Below are 17,134 nucleotides of genomic sequence, written 5' to 3' on the forward strand. Positions count from 1 at the left end.
TTGAGCAAGGGCTCATCTGGTTTGAGCAAAAAGCTCACCAGCTTGGTCCCAAGGTTGCTGGCTCGAGCAAGGGGTTACTCGGCCTACTCAAGGCACCTATGAGAAAGCAATCAATTAACAATTAAGGTGTTGCAATGCGCAACGAAAAACTAATGATTGATGCTTCTCATCTCTCCGTTCCTGTCTGTCTGTCCCTATCTATCCCTCTCTCTGACTCTCTCTCTGTTAAAATAAATAAATAAATTCCCCAGTGTCTTTTCTCTCCACCTCCTCTAGTATTAGAATAGCTTTTAGCAAAGCACACAACCAATCAGAAGACTGCATTCCCCAGTCTTGTAGCTGGAGAGGAGCCTGTGACTATATGTCTGGCCAACGAAATAAGCAAATACAGGAAATTTTTGGTTCATGCCATTCATGGGGAGAAGCGAGTTTTTCTCTTCAGTTTCCCTTTCTTAGGTATAGTAGGTACATTTTTCTCTTAACAAATTGCCCAGGAGAGGTCTCCCAGAGGACAGCAGTGCTAGAGAAGTATTCAATAAATATTTACTATAATTAAAACACCATAGTAATATCCCCTAGCCCATCCCCCCACCACCATCCAGAGAGTTTGTAAACACCATGTCCAATTCTGGCCTCCCCAAGAGCCAGTCATCAGGGCCCATTTTGCATGATTTCCTGAGAAATAAAGATGTACCCCGCAATGTCTTGAAAATAACAGATGAGCCTATCTTCCACCGCACTGGAAGGGGGTCTGAAGTCAAGGTCATCAGGCTTTGTCACTTGGTCATTCTGCTTCCTGTGTGTTGTCCTCAGGGGTCTGGGTCCCTCTTTGGTTCCACATGTGGTTGTTGAGCCCCAGCTGCACCATCTGTGCATGGTGGATAATGAGAGGCTGAAGCCCCGGGGTGTGAGGGGGCACAGATGAGGCTTGCGGAAAAACCGGAGGCTGTGGGAAGGATGGGCTGAAAGTGTCAGCTAGCCGTGGACGCAGGGTTGGTGGCTGATGGCCGGGCCAGGTAGGAAAGGTTGGCTGGGCTCCCAGGGGCCCCTGGCCCCCATAGGGCACTTGAGCTCCAGAGGGCAACTGAGCCCCAAATGTCATGTGGTTCCCAAAAGCTACCTGGAGCCTCTCCATTTGTGCCTGCCAAGACAAGCAGGTCTGGAGGTAGGCTGAGTATGTGGCATCCAACGCCGCTGCCTGCTGCCGCTCACCGTCCAGGTGTTGGCGCTGCTCCCGCAGGGCCCGAACATCCTGTTCCTTTTTCCAGTTGGCCTTGAGAGCCTGCAGCCTGTGGGGCTTGAAGGTGTTGGCTACCTTCCTGGCAAAGATCGGGGAGTGCTCGTCCAGCCACACCAGGCTGGTGAGCAGGTTGGACGTGTCCGGGTTGAGCTGGGCCAGGGAGCTCTCCAGGGGCAGGAAAGGGATCACACAATCTTGCCGCCCTGGCTGTGTGAGGCTGTTCATCAGTGACTGGTTCACCTGGTGCAGGCTCAGGCAGCAGTCAAAGCTGGCAGTGAGCAGCAGGATGGTGAAGGCCGAGTGGTCTATGGCATCCTGCAGGCAGCGCAGCTTGCCGCGCCCGGGCACCTGGAAGTCCTCACAGAAGGTGGCCCCATCGCACACACCCAGGGCCTCAAGTTTCTCCCGGACACGCAGGGCAATGTGCTCATCTGCCTTGGCGTGTAAGACTACAAAATTATAGAATTTCTGCTCTGACGACTCTAACTCAGCAGAAGGAGGACACGGGTTCAAAGAGGGTGGGTGAGCGGAACAAGGAGTTGATGGAGAAGGATAGGGAGGCGATGTTTTTGGGGCCGAGGGAGTTGGTGGGCATGGCTGGGCTGTCGGGGAAGTAGTATCTTCCATGGGAATTTGTGGCATCTGGTCCTTAACAGGGCAGGTGTTTCTGGGGGGCGAGATTTGGTTCTGGGGGAGAGATTTGGGGGCTGGTGACATTTCCGTACATTCTACCGAGTAGTGGGTGCTGGTGTCTGGAGCTTCTGAAGGGTTGGACAGGTCAGTAGGGCTTGCATCTAAGGCCACCTCAGGAAGCCTAGGGGCTGGGTTATTTGGTGGCACCAGGGTGTCAGTAGTCTCTCCCGATGCGGGCCAGCTCATCTCCTCAGGCTCCTGGCAGCCTGTGGGGACAGGCTCAGGAACTGGAGGCTCATTGCACAGCTTGCTATGCCCATGGGGGCTGCGGTGCTGGTTGAGGAGGGGCATGGTGGGTGACTGGCTAATTTCCAAGTTGCTAGCCAGGGAGGCTGGGCTGCCCGTGGATCTCAAGGAGCATCCCCTGCTCCAGCCTGAGGGCTCCTTGATGGGCTGAGGAAAGCTGCGTGTCCCAGAGGGCGATGCTGAGGATGGCAGGAGACAGCCCAGAGCAGAGTGGAGGGACTGGAAGCCTCCAGGGTCCCTTACGATGTCCCACCCGCACCGGTCCAGGGCCTCTTCCTGGAGCTCTCTGAGCTGGGGGTCATTCCTGGAGCTGAAAGCCTGGACAGCTGCCCGGTAGGCCACATCCCGCATTGGGGCTGAGCATAGCTTCTCCTTGGCAAGCAGGTAGTACACCTGGGCAACAGCCCAGGATGTGTCTGGGAGCTCCTCCGTGGCCTCGGCAGTGCTGTTCATGCCGGCCCACTGGCGGGCCACAAGCTGGGCCACTGCATCTGCTTTCAGGGCCGCCAGGGAGATCCTGGCCTCAGTCTCCTGGCCCAGTGTCAGGAGCACCATGGCGTGCAGGAGGTCCGCCCCCCGCAAGCCCACGTACAGGGTCTTCAGCTTGTGCTTAAGATAGAGGAGCTTGTCCTGGCCTGCCGTGCCTAGAATTTCAAAGGCACTGGAGAGCGAGGGGCTCTTGCAGGCCATGGGCAAGATGGGTGCAGGCTTTGATGACAGGAGAAGCACTGACTGATGGAGGCATGTTCCACATACCTGCCTTCCTGTACGCCCGGCCTTCCTTACCCGCTCACCATACCGGACTCAAGGGAATACTGGAGCAGACCTGTGGGAAGCAGGAAACATAGAGTTACCACCAGAAAGGGGGAATCCCTGGGAAGCAGCCTAGACACCCTGCCTGCCTTCAAAGGCCATCATGACCTATCAGGTCAGGGAGACCTTGGGCAAGACGTGTCACCTCCCTCAACCTGTTTCCTCCTCTGCAAAGAGGAAATTTGCCTAGTGTCACCCAAGAGGAAGATACTACTATTTTCCCTCATCTGCAAATAAAGAAAGTGAATGATAGACGTGAAGTCACTTGCCTGAAAGTCATACAGACAAACTGGGATTTAAACACAAGCAGTTGGGTTGGCCCTGGCCGGTTGGCTCAGTGGTAGAGCATCGGCCTGGTGTGCAGGAGTCCCGGGTTCGATTCCTGACCAGGGCACACAGGAGAAGCGTCCATCTGCTTCTCCACTCCTCCCCCTCTCCTTCATCTCTGTCTCTCTCTTCCCCTCCCGCAGCCAAGGCTCCATTGGAGCAAAGTTGGCCCAGGCGCTGAGGATGGCTCTGTGGCCTCTGCCTCAGGCGCTAGGATGGCTCTGGATGCAACAGAGCGACGCCCCAGAGGGGCAGAGCATCTCCCCCTGGTGGGCATGCTGGGTGGATCCCAGTCGGGCGCATGCGGGAGTCTGACTGCCTCCCTGTCTTCAGCTTCGGAAAAATGCAAAAAACAAAAAAACAACAACAACAACAACAAAAAACACAAGCAGTTGGGCTCCAGAAGTTGTGTGTCTAATCACAAGACTACATACACTGCCTATTATGATAATAATAAGCCCACTTGTGAGATTGCTTCAGAAACTGAGTTGTGTTAATGTATGGAAAGTTCTGGGTCCATTGACTAGAAGTCAACAGGTGCTCAATACACGTTTGAAAAGAAAGTAGTCAGCCTCCTAGGTGGCCCCAGTGAGCCGCCTGCCCAGGTACTCACAGCCTTCGGTCACCCTCCCAGCACTGTGTCAGAACTGATCTTTGTGATTGAGAGAACATGATAGAGCTGCCAGAGTGTCACTCATGACATTAAGTTATAAAACACACTGGCTTTCTTTCTTTCTTTCTTTCTTTTTTTAATGGATTTTAGAGAGAGAGGAAGAGGAAGAGAGAGAAACCTCAACCTATTGTTCCACTTATTTATGCATTCACTGGTTGATCTGGGTATGTGCCCTGACTGGAGATTGAACCCACAACCTTGGCTCATAGGGACAACGCTCCAACCGAGCTACCTGGTCAGAGTCACTGGCTTTCTTTTTAGTCACGCTCTTCCTCTGTCATGCCATTGGGGGTAAACCATATTGTGAGTTGTCCCGTGGAGAGGCCCACATGGCAAAGAATTGAGGCCCCCTGCCATCAGCCACGTGAGGAGCAAGCTTGTACCATTTTAACAACCGTTAAACCAATTTAACAAGTACCGTTTTAACAACCCGTTCGCCAAACTCAACTAAAAATTAGGTATCGGTTCTGCTGAACTGGTATGAACCAGCTGAATCCCACCGAGTGGCATTGTTCATGTGGTGTGCTAACCATTACAATGTGTTGGTTCTATGCTTAACAGCATTGCCACGCCATGTGGTAGCTATGTCCTCTTCTATTTCTCAAAAAATGCCATGTTGATTTCCACTTCAGGCTCTTTGCAGGCACTGCTCCCTCTGCCAGGAGCACCTTATCCCCAGACCTTTGCCTGGGTGACCTTACTGTCATCTCTTAGCTCCCAGGTACAATGGAGCCCTCCACAACCACCTTAGCTCTCTGTCCAGTCTGTCTCTCCCACATCACCCAGTTCCTCCCACAACAGAATTTGCCACTGGGTAAACTTTCCTTGTGTATTAAACCTTCTGCATTTACTATCTGCCTTCTGACCAGTGGGCACTAGAGGGTGTGGGCTGAGCCTCTCCTGGGCACTTGTGGGACACTGAACCACAAAACAGGTCCAAACACTTGTTGAATGAACAAATGAGCCTGGTACTCATATCCTTCTAATGATGTGGAGAGGAGACAGACTCAGAGAGAAGGCTTTTCCAAGGGCATATAGCAAAAACAACATGGAAGGTATCACAAAACCCCATAATTTAAGTCACCAGGTACATAAAGCATGTAATGTTCAGACTTGGGAAAAGTACAGCCTTAGGTCCATTCCAGGTGGCCAAGAACACTGTATCTACTCCTCAGTTAGGCGGGGCCAAGGCCTACTGCCTGCTCCTCCTTGTACCCACAGTGAGTATCTACAGCCTAGAACAGTGCTTCTATGCTGCTCATCACACCACAGTGCTCAGGAGAGGCCACCACAGAGAGTGAATGGGCCCAAATGTTGCTAAGTGCTGATGTTGAGGGACCTAGGCCAAGAGCTGATCAACTCCCCTTTGCTGACAAATCACAGATCTCATTGTATATATGATTCAGGAATTTTTAAAAATTCATTTTAAGCAGATGTCATATGGTCCACTGGGACCCCAGGGCCAAGGCCGGTGATTCCAGGAAGGTCAGCTGCAGGAAAGAGACAGCATGGGGGTGCCAGCATCGGGGAGCGGAGGTGAGAGGGGGCATGACCAAGCAGATGACAGGACTGGAGCAGAGAAGGGCAGCGCTGGGAGGAAGGATGTACGGGCATCAGTGGTTGCCTGGCCATTTAAGAAATGGAGGTGACATGCCGGCTGGGAGAAGACAACAGTAGAAACCCAAACAATGGAGCTGACTTCCTCGTGTGGGGAACTATCAACAAATACATGAGTGGTATTCTCAGTATATCAGCTGGTGATAAATGCCATGAAGAAACATAATGGGAGAAGAAAGGTCATGAACACCCAGAATCGGGGGTGGGTGTTTGCAGTTTTAAACACCGTGGTTCCGGAAAGCCTCAATGAAAAGAGAGATTTCAATAAGACATAAAAACGGGGAGAGATTTGAACCTGGGGTCTACTGAGGGAAGAGAAAACAGGCAGGCAGAGGAAACAGCCCGTGCAAAGGTCCTGGGGCAACATTGAGGAAGTCCATGTGGCTGAACGAGTGAGCAAGGGTGGGAAGAAAGGAGGTTAGGGGAGAGTGGGAATGGGGCAGGTCATAAAGAGCTCTGTGGGTCTCAGGGAGGACTTGGGTAGTTACCCCCAGTGAGAGGGAATCAGAACACCAAAACCACCTTGGACCTGTCTGGATGCAGTGGCCTTGATTTGTGTATATTGCTGTGACAGAAAATGGGCTTAGTGGGACCACATCTGCTAATATTTCAAGAGAAGCTAGATATTCAGATTTTCATGAAGCTGCTAAGTTTTACTAAATTGGCATCCAATTCAAGTACTTTTAAGAGACCTTGTTAGCTTAAAAAAAACACACGCTAAAAAAAAAGTGGGTCAGTGTGCCATCCGTGGAGGAAAAACTTTTTTTTTTTTTAGATTTTTTTATTTATTTATTCATTATAGAGAGGAGAAAGAGAGAGAGAGAGATGGGGGGAGGAGCAGGAAGCATCAATTCCCATATGTGCCTTGACCAGGCAAGCCCAGGGTTTTAAACCAGCAACTGCAGCGTTTCCAGGTTGACGCTTTATCCACTGCGCCACCACAGGTCAGGCCCGTGGAGGAAAAACTTTAAACCTATTTGTTGCATGATAAATAAATGAGGTGTGTAAGAAGGAAAGGATTCATACATGGTATTCATTCATTTAAGAATTCTTCAGCTTCTGCCATGTAATGGATACCATTGAACATACCAGGACAGAAAGAAGAAAAAAACAGAAACAGATTCTTCCTTCTTGGAGCTGATAGTCCAGTGAGTATATTAATTATATACAATCTATGTCATATATATTATATATTATACAAAATCCAGGCAGAGGAAACAGCATGTGCAAAGGCCCTGGGGGAGGACTGCCTGGTATGTTGGAGGAACAGAAAAGAGGCCTGCGTAGTTAAAGCAAAATGGGGGTGGGGGAGGAAATGAGGGCAAGAGGTGATGGCAGACCTTGTGGATGGTGGGGAGGCCCTGGGCTTTTACCTCATTGAGATGGCAGTCCTGGAGGTCTGTGACAGAGTAGGGGCAGGAGCTGACTCAGGAGCTTACAGTCCAAAGGGGCTACCACAGGGAGGACAGACTGTTGGGGGCAAGGACTGGAGCGAAGGTTCCGGGGACCTAGGTGACAGTAACCACTGGTTCAGGTAAGCAATGATGGGTGCTGGAGGAAAGATGGGAATGGTTAGGTCTGTAAATAATTTGGAGATGGGGAGGGGAACAGAAGGAGGCAAGGAGGCCTTGGCTTCTGGCATGAATGCTTGAGACTCAGGCTATGTGGGAGGAGCTAACCTGGGGTAAGGAGGAAGTAATCGATGTTTTATGCATGATTCACTTGATCAAGTCCTTCCTGTAGGCCCCTGTCACCTCCCTGCCTTCACCTCCTTCCATTTTCCCCCTTGCTCCCTCTGACCCAACCACACTGTTCATTGAATGGACCCTGCCTCAGAGCCTTTGCTCTGGCTTGCTCCTTCAGCCTGGAACACCCCCAGACACACAAACAGCTGGCATCCATGCCTCCTTCAGCTCTCAGCTCACATTTCACCTCCTCATCAAGGTCAGATTTTGGCTACCCTGCTTAACACAGAACCCCATTCTCTCACACTCCTGCCTTTTTTTTTTCCCTTTCAACTTCTCACCAGCTGACACTCGCTTTATTTGCTTACTTTGTTGAATATGCATCACTTTCTACCAGAGTAAGCACCACTAAGGCAGGAATGTTTGTCCTGTTCACAGTTGTATCTCTGGTGAATGGCACACAGTACATGCTTAAATAATACTGACTGAATAAACTTACAAATGGACAGAACAGCGCTTGGGACACAACACATGTGCAAAAATGTTTCCTACTTGAATCCTCCCTCCCCAACAAGACAATGAGCCTAATATCTTCCCACCAGAACTGGTGCATAGTAGGGGCACAATTCACTCCTTTTGGCTAATTAAGAAATGCTATAAGAGCTGGAAAGCACAACATAGCCAGACTGCCTCTGAAAGATGTATAGGAAACCAAAAGGACAGTTTATTCAATGAATGTTTACTGAGCATTTACTATGTGCAGGCTCCTTTACGCACCTGGTTCTGAGGAACCCTCAGGCCAGACCAGAGGGGAAGCTACCTGATATTCATCCCTTTGGCACACATTGCTATTAAAGCAGGACAGTAAGAAGCTAGGAGGATTCCTTGACAAGTGGCATAAGGGAAACTGAGACAAAATAATTAAACAAGGCCAAACAATTTGAGCAATTTATAGCCAGCTAATGAATCACAAAGTTTTATTTTCCCTAACCAAGGACACTTAGGAGCAAATAGATTATACTTTGCAGACCATCCCAGAACAGACCAGCCTAGGTCCTAGTCCCTCTTCAATGAGTTTCTTTAAAAATAAAACTAACCAGCCTGACCAACAGTGGTGCAGTGGATAGAGAGTCAACCTGGGATGCTGAGGTCCCAAGTTCAAAACCCCAAGGTCACCGGCTTGAGCATGAGATCATACACATGATCCCATGGTCATAGGCCTGAGCCCAAAGGTCAGTGATTTGAAGCCCAAGGTCACTGACTTGAGTCCAAGGCTGCTGGCTTGAGCAAGGAGTCACTGGCTCAGCTGGAGCCCCCTGGTTAAGACACATATGAGAAGCAATCAATGAACAACTAAAATCCACAACTAGGAGTTGATACTTCTCATCTCTCTCCCCCACCTAAATAAATAAACAAATAAAAAAAAATAAAAGTAACCAGAAAGTAACCCTGATTCCTCTTTATGCACATTTTGATGAATCAACATATTAAAGATGCACCTGAAAATCTAATGAATATTCTGCTAAGACTCTCCCCTAGGATTCCAGCCAATTAAAAAAATAATAAAAAGCCTCAAGACAAATGGCCCCATGGCATGCTCGCTACAGCACACCCATATTCTTTCTTATTCTATTCTCAGGGTCTCCACAAGACTTGCAACCAGCAGAGCAGTGGGCAGCAGCAGTTCATCCTGGGCTTACCCCCTGAACCTGTCTCCAAGGCCTCCATTTTCTCTAACTTTCCAGAGAGCCAAAGCAGCTGCGCCTAAACTCTCCTGTTGCTTCTTCTGTTCTAGGCTTTCCCTTCATTGCACGTCCCCAGCTGTAATATACATACTCTCAAAATCACCTGCACTTCTGTTGTGAAATATTTCCTGCACAAAGAACCCACACACTACCTGCCAGCCAGAGGCAGACTCACTCTAGGCCCCAGTTTTTGCTTATTGTCTTGACTGTGGGCTCCATGAGGGCACTACTTGATACCCACTGTGTGCCCAGCATATTGAACAGTGTCTCCCGGCATACAGCAGGTATGTTTCCAACGATTGTTGGAAATACAGTGAATGACCCTTAATAACAGGAGGAAACAAGAGGCCCAAGCAGTTCTGGAAGCCTGCCCCACTCACCTACCCACTCCCAAACTCTGGAATCCACACCCCAGAAGTCCAGGGCCACACTGTGGTACCCACTCCCCCAAACACCTGCCTTAGCCACACTGAGGGAAAAAACAGACATGTGCGCATGCGCGCGCCCTGACGATCGCCTGAGGCCACCTGGGCTCTGACTGGTGCCAGCGCCAGTACTGGGCAGATTACAGAGCACCAATCCCGGACCCCATGGAAAAAGATGGGAGGTGGAGGGCTGGAGATTCCCGATCTCAGCTGATCCAAGATGTACCACGGGACCTACCGTGGAGGGACACTGGCTCAGCTGGAGCCCCCTGGTTAAGACACATATGAGAAGCAATCAATGAACAACTAAAGTGCCACAACTAGGAGTTGATACTTTGCAGACCATCCCAGAACAGACCAGCCTAGGTCCTAGTCCCTCTTCAATGAGTTTCTTTGAAAATAAAACTAATCCCTGGGAAAGGTGGTGCTTCAGGCCTCCTAAGAGGCCGAGAGGAGGGACAACGAGGGCATTGGGGGCGGCGCTCCTGGGGCAGAAGAAACAGGGGCTGGGCAAAGAAAGCTCAGATTTAGGAAGAAATCAGGAACATGGGGGAGAAACGGGGGTTTGAGAGAGATCTGAGGCAAAGAAGAGATCTGAGGGATTGGGAAGAAATTCGGGGTGTTGTAAAGGAATCTAGGGTGTGGAAGGAATTGGGGTGTTGGGGAGGGCCTAAGTCAACAGGGAAGTGAGCTGGGACTTTGAGGGGGGCACCGAACACGCGGCGCGTGGACGCCAGCAGTTCTGTGGTGGGGAGGGGGGCAGCTGGCCTCGAACACTGGCGAGGGGCAGCCGGCGCCCCGGACACACGCCACGCCCCTCCCTGGTCGGCCCTCCCCGGTCGGCCCTCGTCCCTTCTCCACTTACCGGGCTCCCTGGGACAGTCGGTCGCGCCGCTCGCGTTTGTGGCCGGACCGCCTGGCGGAGGACCGAACGCGGAGCGCGCGCGGGCGGGCCGGCTCTCCAGGCCTCTGCCCGCCCCTTCCGCGCCCCGGGTGGGAGGGAGGAAAGGAGGTGAGGTCACGCTTTCCTTGCAGGACCGGGAAAGTCCCCCAGACGCCCCACACCGCCTCCCTCCTGCCGCGCACTGGGAACCACAACAGGGGGCAAGACGGACAAAGCCCTTCTCTGGAGGGGATGTAGGCAAGGGGAGAGAGGACAGACTAGTGAGAAAAGAACCACAATTTAAAATTAGATCATCTCAATAAGTCATATTGTAGTCCATAAGATAGAACAGAGGCTGAAAAAATGGAGGTGGGGAGCCCCCAAATTGAGAAGAACGAATCGTGGCCATCCAGGAGGAGTTCGGGGAAACTCATGTGGTGGAAAGAGGGGAAGCGAGATAGCACGTCTTCAGGCTGCAAATGTGACGTTTTAGAATTTGCAGGAGTCCTAACCTTTCCCGTTCTCTGGACCCAGAGGCGACATACTCAAGGGGAATAGCTAAAACACAGTACCCAAGACTACCATATTTTGGGGGGCCCACAAAAATATTTACATTTATTTTAAAATCAGAACAAAAAAAATGAATAAAATCCAGTCTGGATTATATCCATCTTTCATAACAGTGCAGTCTTAAAATGTAGGTAGGTGTGTGTTTCTTTGTTTTAATGGAGGAAGGGCCCCACAAAATTATAAATGCCTTGGTCTGGGCCCCTTTGCCTGGAGAATCAAGGAGACTCTTCTCAAAAAATACCACTTGTAGATTCATAAAACAAAATACAGGACATTACAAGAACATTATGTTGAAATACATTTATTAAAATTTTTTTAACCCTGGCCGGTTGGCTCAGCGGTAGAGCGTCGGCCTAGCGTGCGGAGGACCCGGGTTCGATTCCCGGCCAGGGCACACAGGAGAAGCGCCCATTTGCTTCTCCACCCCTCCGCCACGCCTTCCTCTCTGTCTCTCTCTTCCCCTCCCGCAGCCAAGGCTCCATTGGAGCAAAGATGGCCCGGGCGCTGGGGATGGCTCCTTGGCCTCTGCCCCAGGCGCTAGAGTGGCTCTGGTCGCAACATGGCGACACCCAGGATGGGCAGAGCATCGCCCCCTGGTGGGCAGAGCGTCGCCCCATGGTGGGCGTGCCGGGTGGATCCCGGTCGGGCGCATGCGGGAGTCTGTCTGACTGTCTCTCCCTGTTTCCAGCTTCAGAAAAATGCAAAAAAAAAAAAAAATTTTTTTTAAAAAAACAGCCCAGGCCGGAAAGCTCCGTTGGGTAGAGCATCGTGGGGAAGTGCAGACAATGCCAGTTCGATCCCTGGTCAGGGCACATACAAGAGCAACTCAGTGTCCCCCCCCCCCCCTTCTCTCCTTAACCTCTCTCTCTAAAATCAATAAAATAAACATTTAAAAATATATTTAAAAACCATGTTAGTAATCCATCATCAGATGAATGGATCAACAAAATGTGGTATATCAATTCAATGGGCTATGTATTGTTCTGCCTTAAAAAGGAAGTTCTAGCATGAAGGGTGGTGCCTCAGTGGATAGAGCAGGGGTCAGGAACTTATGGTTCGCGAGCCAGATGTGGCTCTTTTGATGGCTGCATCTGGCTCGCAGACAAATCTTTAATAAAATAACGTTAAAAATATAAAACATTCTCATGTATTACAATCCATTCATTTCCTACCACTCGTGTTCATGGTTGCGGGGTTCCTGGAGCCAACCACAGCTGTCCTCCGGGACAACACCAGATTTTTACTGGATAATGTGTAATGTACACAGGTGGTTGTATGGCTCTCACAGAATTACATTTTAAAATATGTGGCGTTCATGGCTCTCTCAGACACTAAGGTGTCGCAACACGCAACGAAAAGCTAAATGATTGATGCTTCTCATCTCTCCGTTCCTGTCTGTCCCTGTCTATCCCTCTCTCTAACTCTCTCTCTGTCTCTGTAAAAAAATAAAACTTGTTTAAAAAAAAAACAAAAAAACTTACTATAGTTAAATCTATCTTTTTATTTATACTTGGGTTGCTCCGCGACCACCCACCATGAAAGCTGGAATGCCCCCTAGTGGGCGGTAGGGACCAGGTTGACTACCACTGGCTTAGATGGTTTGCAGCAGTGGTCCCCAACCTTTTTGGGCCACGGACAGTTTAATGTCAGAAAATATTTTCATGGACCAGCCTTTAGGGTAGGATGGATAAATGTATCACGTGACCGAGACAAGCATCAAGAGTGAGTCTTAGATGGATGTAACAGGGAATCTGGTCATTTTTTTAAAATAAAACATTGTTCAGACCTAAATATAAATAAAATGGAAATAATGTAAGTTATTTATTCTTTCTCTGCAGACTGGTACCAAATGGCCCACGGACCATTACCGGTCCGTGGCCCGGGGGTTGGGGACCACTGGTTTAGAGCATCATCCCAAAGCAGAGGTTGCAGTTTGATCTGTGGTCAGAGCACATACAGAGACAAATCAATATTCCTGTCTCTCTCCCCATTCCTCTTGCTAAAATCAATAAATAAAATTAAAAATTTTTTTGAAATAGAGCTATACTGAAACAAACAACACTTAGGGAAATCCCTTTATCACTGTATTAATTAACAAGATCTAATAACTGCAGTGATTTTGTAGTGGTAATGAGTACGTATCAGATGTTTTGAGCCATCTGCAGCAATGCAATCTGATATGAAAAATACATGTGGTTTTCAATTGGGAACAAAGTCACAAGTCCTGCTGTTGCCTTCGCTCATAATTAAGGAAATTATATATATATATATATATATATATATATATATATATATATATATATATATACTCAATCAGTTAGGGTCAGTTTAAACAAAGATGTGCATTTATTTCCCCAGCAGTTCATGGACTCTGTCCCTGAACTCCATCATCAGGTCCTCCAAGAGGCTCATGGATTGATCTCAAAGTTCACCCAGAGGTGAACATCTCTTTCTCTCCTTACCTCTCTCGCTAAAATCAATAAAACAAACATTTAAAAATATATTTAAAAACCATATTAGTAATCCATCATCGAAAGAACAGATAAACAATTCAATGTGCTATGTATTGTCACCGCCAGAGGTGAACTTTGGGGGGTTGTATAAATTGAAGTTATATAGATGCAACCCTCACAGGGGGTCCTTACTTATTACCTGACTCTGGTGCAGTAGAAATCTTATTGAAAACCTACTGTGTGCTAGGCATGAGCAAACTTTGGGGAGACATCTTATTGAACACCTTCTGTGTGCTAGGTGTATGAGCAGGCTTTGGGGAGACATCAGCTAGAAAGAAGTGGTCCCTGCTTTGGGGGCCACCAAAGCTGGAGGGGGGAAATGCATTAAACCCATCTTCTCATTCTCCTCTATCCCCTTTCCCATCATCACCAATTTTTGGTGCATGTCCCAAGCCAAACATCTTATCCATGTCTTAATCTTTCCAGGTAGGTCTGAATGTGCCTATTTTATAGGTGAGAAAACAGGCACAGAGCAAATAACAGGGCTGGAGCATGCAACTTCCAGGGGAAACCCTGAGCTTCAGATGGGTAAATCTGACCACCTGCAGAAAGGTTGCCCACTTCTCTGCTTCAGTGAAAGAAAGACCACATTCCAGTTGAAGTCTATATTCCTATCCAATTTATCTTCCGCCTGCACCAGGGAGGTGGCCCTCTACTTGGGTGCCCATTCCCTCAATTTGCATGCGTATAAATGTATCCATGAAGGTGGTATTAAGTAGTCTTCTATCTGGTTTGGCTATTTAATTCAGATCTGCCAGAAGTCAGCAAACGTTTTTTCTTTTTCTTTTTTATTAAGTGAGAGGTGGAGAGGCATGGAGGCAGGGTGGCAGACAGACTCCTGCACGCACCTTGACCGGGATCCACCTAGCAAGCCCCCTACAGGGCAATGCTCAGCCCATTTAGGGCAGCTTCTCCATTGCTAGGCAACAGAGCTATTTCAGCACCTGAGGCGAGGCCATGGAGCCATCCTCAGCATCCACCCGGCTAGAACTATGAACTGTTAGAGCTATAGCTGTGGGAGGAGAGAGAGAGAGAAAGAAAGAAGGTAGAGGGGGAGGGATGGAGAAGCAGATGGTCGCTTATCCTGTGTTTCCTGACTGAAAATCGAAACCTGGACTTCCACACACTGGGCTGATGCTCTACCACTGAACTGACTGGCCAGGGCTAAACTTTTTTCTATAAAGGACCAGATAGTAGGCCCTGGCTGGTTGGCTCAGTGGTAGAGCGTCGGCCTGGTGTGCAGGAGTCCCGGGTTAGATTCCTGGCCAGGGCACACAGGAGAAGCGCTCATGTGCTTCTCTGCCCCTCCCCCTCTCCTTCCTCTCTGTCTCTCTCTTCCCCTCCCGCAGCCGAGGCTCCATTGGAGCAAAGTTTCCCCGGGCACTGAGGATGGCTCCATGGCCTCTGCCTCAGGCGCTAGAATGGCTCTGGTTGCACCAGAGCGGAGCCCCGGATGGGCAGAGCATCGCCCCCTGGTGGGCATGCTGGGTGGATCCCGGTCAGGCATATGCGGTAGTCTGTCTGACTGCCTCCCCATTTCCAACTACAGAAAATACAAAAAATAAATAAATGACCAGATAGTAATTATTGCTGGCATTACTATTCAGATCATCTATGTTACAACTACCTGAAGCTGCAGTTATAATGTGTGAATAAATTAGTGTGGCTGTGTACCAATAAAACTTTATTTAGAAAATCAGGTGGTAGACTAGACAGTGGCTGTAGTTTGCTGACTCTGGGAATAGATGGCATCAATATTTAGCTTAATTCTGTTGATATCTCTAACATTTTTCTAATCCAATATATGTAGCCCAACTGTGTTCTTTTGTTTGTGTTTTGGGTTTTTTGGTATTTTTCCAAAGTCAGAAGTGGGGAGGCAGTCAGACTCCCGCATGCGCCCGACTGTGATCCACCCAGCATGCCCACCAGGGGGTGGTGCTCTGCCCATCTGGGGCATTGCTCTGTTGCAATTGGAGCCATTCCAGTGCCTGAAGTGGAGGCCATGGAGCCATCCTCAGCACCTGGGCCGACTTCGCTCAAGTAGAGCCTTGGCTGCAGGTGGGGAAGAGACAGAGAGAAAGGAAAGGGGGAAGGGTGGAGAAGCAGATGGGCGCTTCTCCTGCGCACCCTGACTGGAAATCGAACCCGGGGCTTCCACACACCTGGCCAATGCCCTACTGCTGAGCCAACTGGTCAGGACCCTGTGTTCTTTTTAAGTGCGTTACGGTCTCACACACAATTTATTGAGTCTTTTATCATTGGACTTGCTGGTTGCTTCCACTATTCCCCCACAAGCATAGCTACCTTAAAAGGTGGTGCTTGTGAACATGTTAAGGACACTACTCTTTTATGGATTCTTGCTGTACTGGCCAAGAGTTGGCTTAAAGGCTTTTAATCACTGTAAAAAAAAATAGAAGGCTGGATAAAGAAGATGGGGCACATATACACCATGGTATACTAGTCAGCTAGAAGAAATGACGACATCGGATCACTTACAGCAGATTGGTGGAATCTTGATAACATTATGCGGAGTGAAATAAGCGAATCAGAAAAAAAAAAGAACTGCAGGATTCCATACATTGGTGGGACATAAAAGTGAGACTATGAGACATGGACAGGAGTGTGGTGGTTATGGGGGGTGGGGGGAGGGCCGGAGGGGGGGAGGGGGAGGGGTACAAAGAAAACTGGATAGAAGGTGACGGAAGACGATCTCTCTTTGGGTGATGGGTATGCAACAGAACTAAATGACAAAATAACCTGGAAATGTTTTCTTTGAATATATGTACCCTGATTTATTGATGTCACCCCATTTAAATAAAAATTTATTAAAAAAAAAAAAAAGGTGGTGCTTATGAACAGTGCTGGGGGTGGGGAAAATCTGAGTGCTGGGTGCAAATCCTTACTCTGACACTTACTAGCTGTGAGGTGGGGCAAAGGGCCAGCCCTCGAAATTGTACCTCAGTCTCCCTCCCTTATAACATGGAAGTAATAATAGCTCCTGTCAACAGGGTTTCTGTGGGGTAGCTGCTGAGAAGGGGAACTTCTGTGACTTCTCTGATGTGGAGAAGATACATTCTCGCTCTTACTAAATACTACTGATTGTTCTCCAAATCTGCACTCCGTTTGCACTCCCACTGGAAGTGACAAGAGGGCTCATTTCCTCTACCCACCACCACATGTTGCTTTCACTTTCTTGTTGGAAGTATAATTCGCAGGCATTAAAGTATATAAATCTTAAACGAATAGCTCAGTGGACTTTTGCATATGTATACACTCCCTGTAGCTAATATCCAGGTCAAGATGTAGGACATTTCAGCTTCAAGAATTCCCCATTGGCCTGACCTGTGGTGGTGCAGTGGGTAAAGCATTCAACCTGGAATGCTGAGGTTGCTGGTTTGAAACCCTGGGCTTGCCTGGTAGAGACACATATGGAAAGCAACTACTGCAAGTCGATTTTTCCCATTCCTTCCACTTCCCTTTCTCTCTCTCTTCCCTCTATCTAAAAATCAATAAATCTTTTTTAAAATTCCCCATCAGCCCCTTCTTCCTCATTAGCCACCAGACAACCACGGTGTGGATTTTTCTTGAAACTTCATTGAAATGGAACCAGCATATGGATTCTTTATTTTCCAGAGTATGGATTCTTTTGTGTCTGACTTCTTTCAATATCATGCCTGAGAGTTTCACCCACCTGGTTATGAATA

General features: G+C 48.8%; 1 protein-coding gene across 1 annotated transcript; it reads right to left on the reverse strand.

Moving 5' to 3' along the window:
- Positions 1 to 518: 518 nt before the first annotated feature.
- TICAM1 (TIR domain containing adaptor molecule 1) lies at positions 519 to 10,432 on the reverse strand. The gene is made up of 2 exons (XM_066344786.1): positions 10,330 to 10,432; positions 519 to 3,005 (listed from the first exon to the last, which is right to left on the reverse strand). The coding sequence occupies exon 2, from the start codon at positions 2,867 to 2,869 to the stop codon at positions 785 to 787; it is 2,085 nt and encodes a 694-aa protein (XP_066200883.1). The 5' UTR covers positions 2,870 to 3,005; positions 10,330 to 10,432; the 3' UTR covers positions 519 to 784.
- Positions 10,433 to 17,134: the final 6,702 nt, after the last annotated feature.

This window comes from Saccopteryx leptura, chromosome 1, assembly GCF_036850995.1.
Source record: "Saccopteryx leptura isolate mSacLep1 chromosome 1, mSacLep1_pri_phased_curated, whole genome shotgun sequence".
Lineage (NCBI taxonomy): Eukaryota > Metazoa > Chordata > Mammalia > Chiroptera > Emballonuridae > Saccopteryx > Saccopteryx leptura.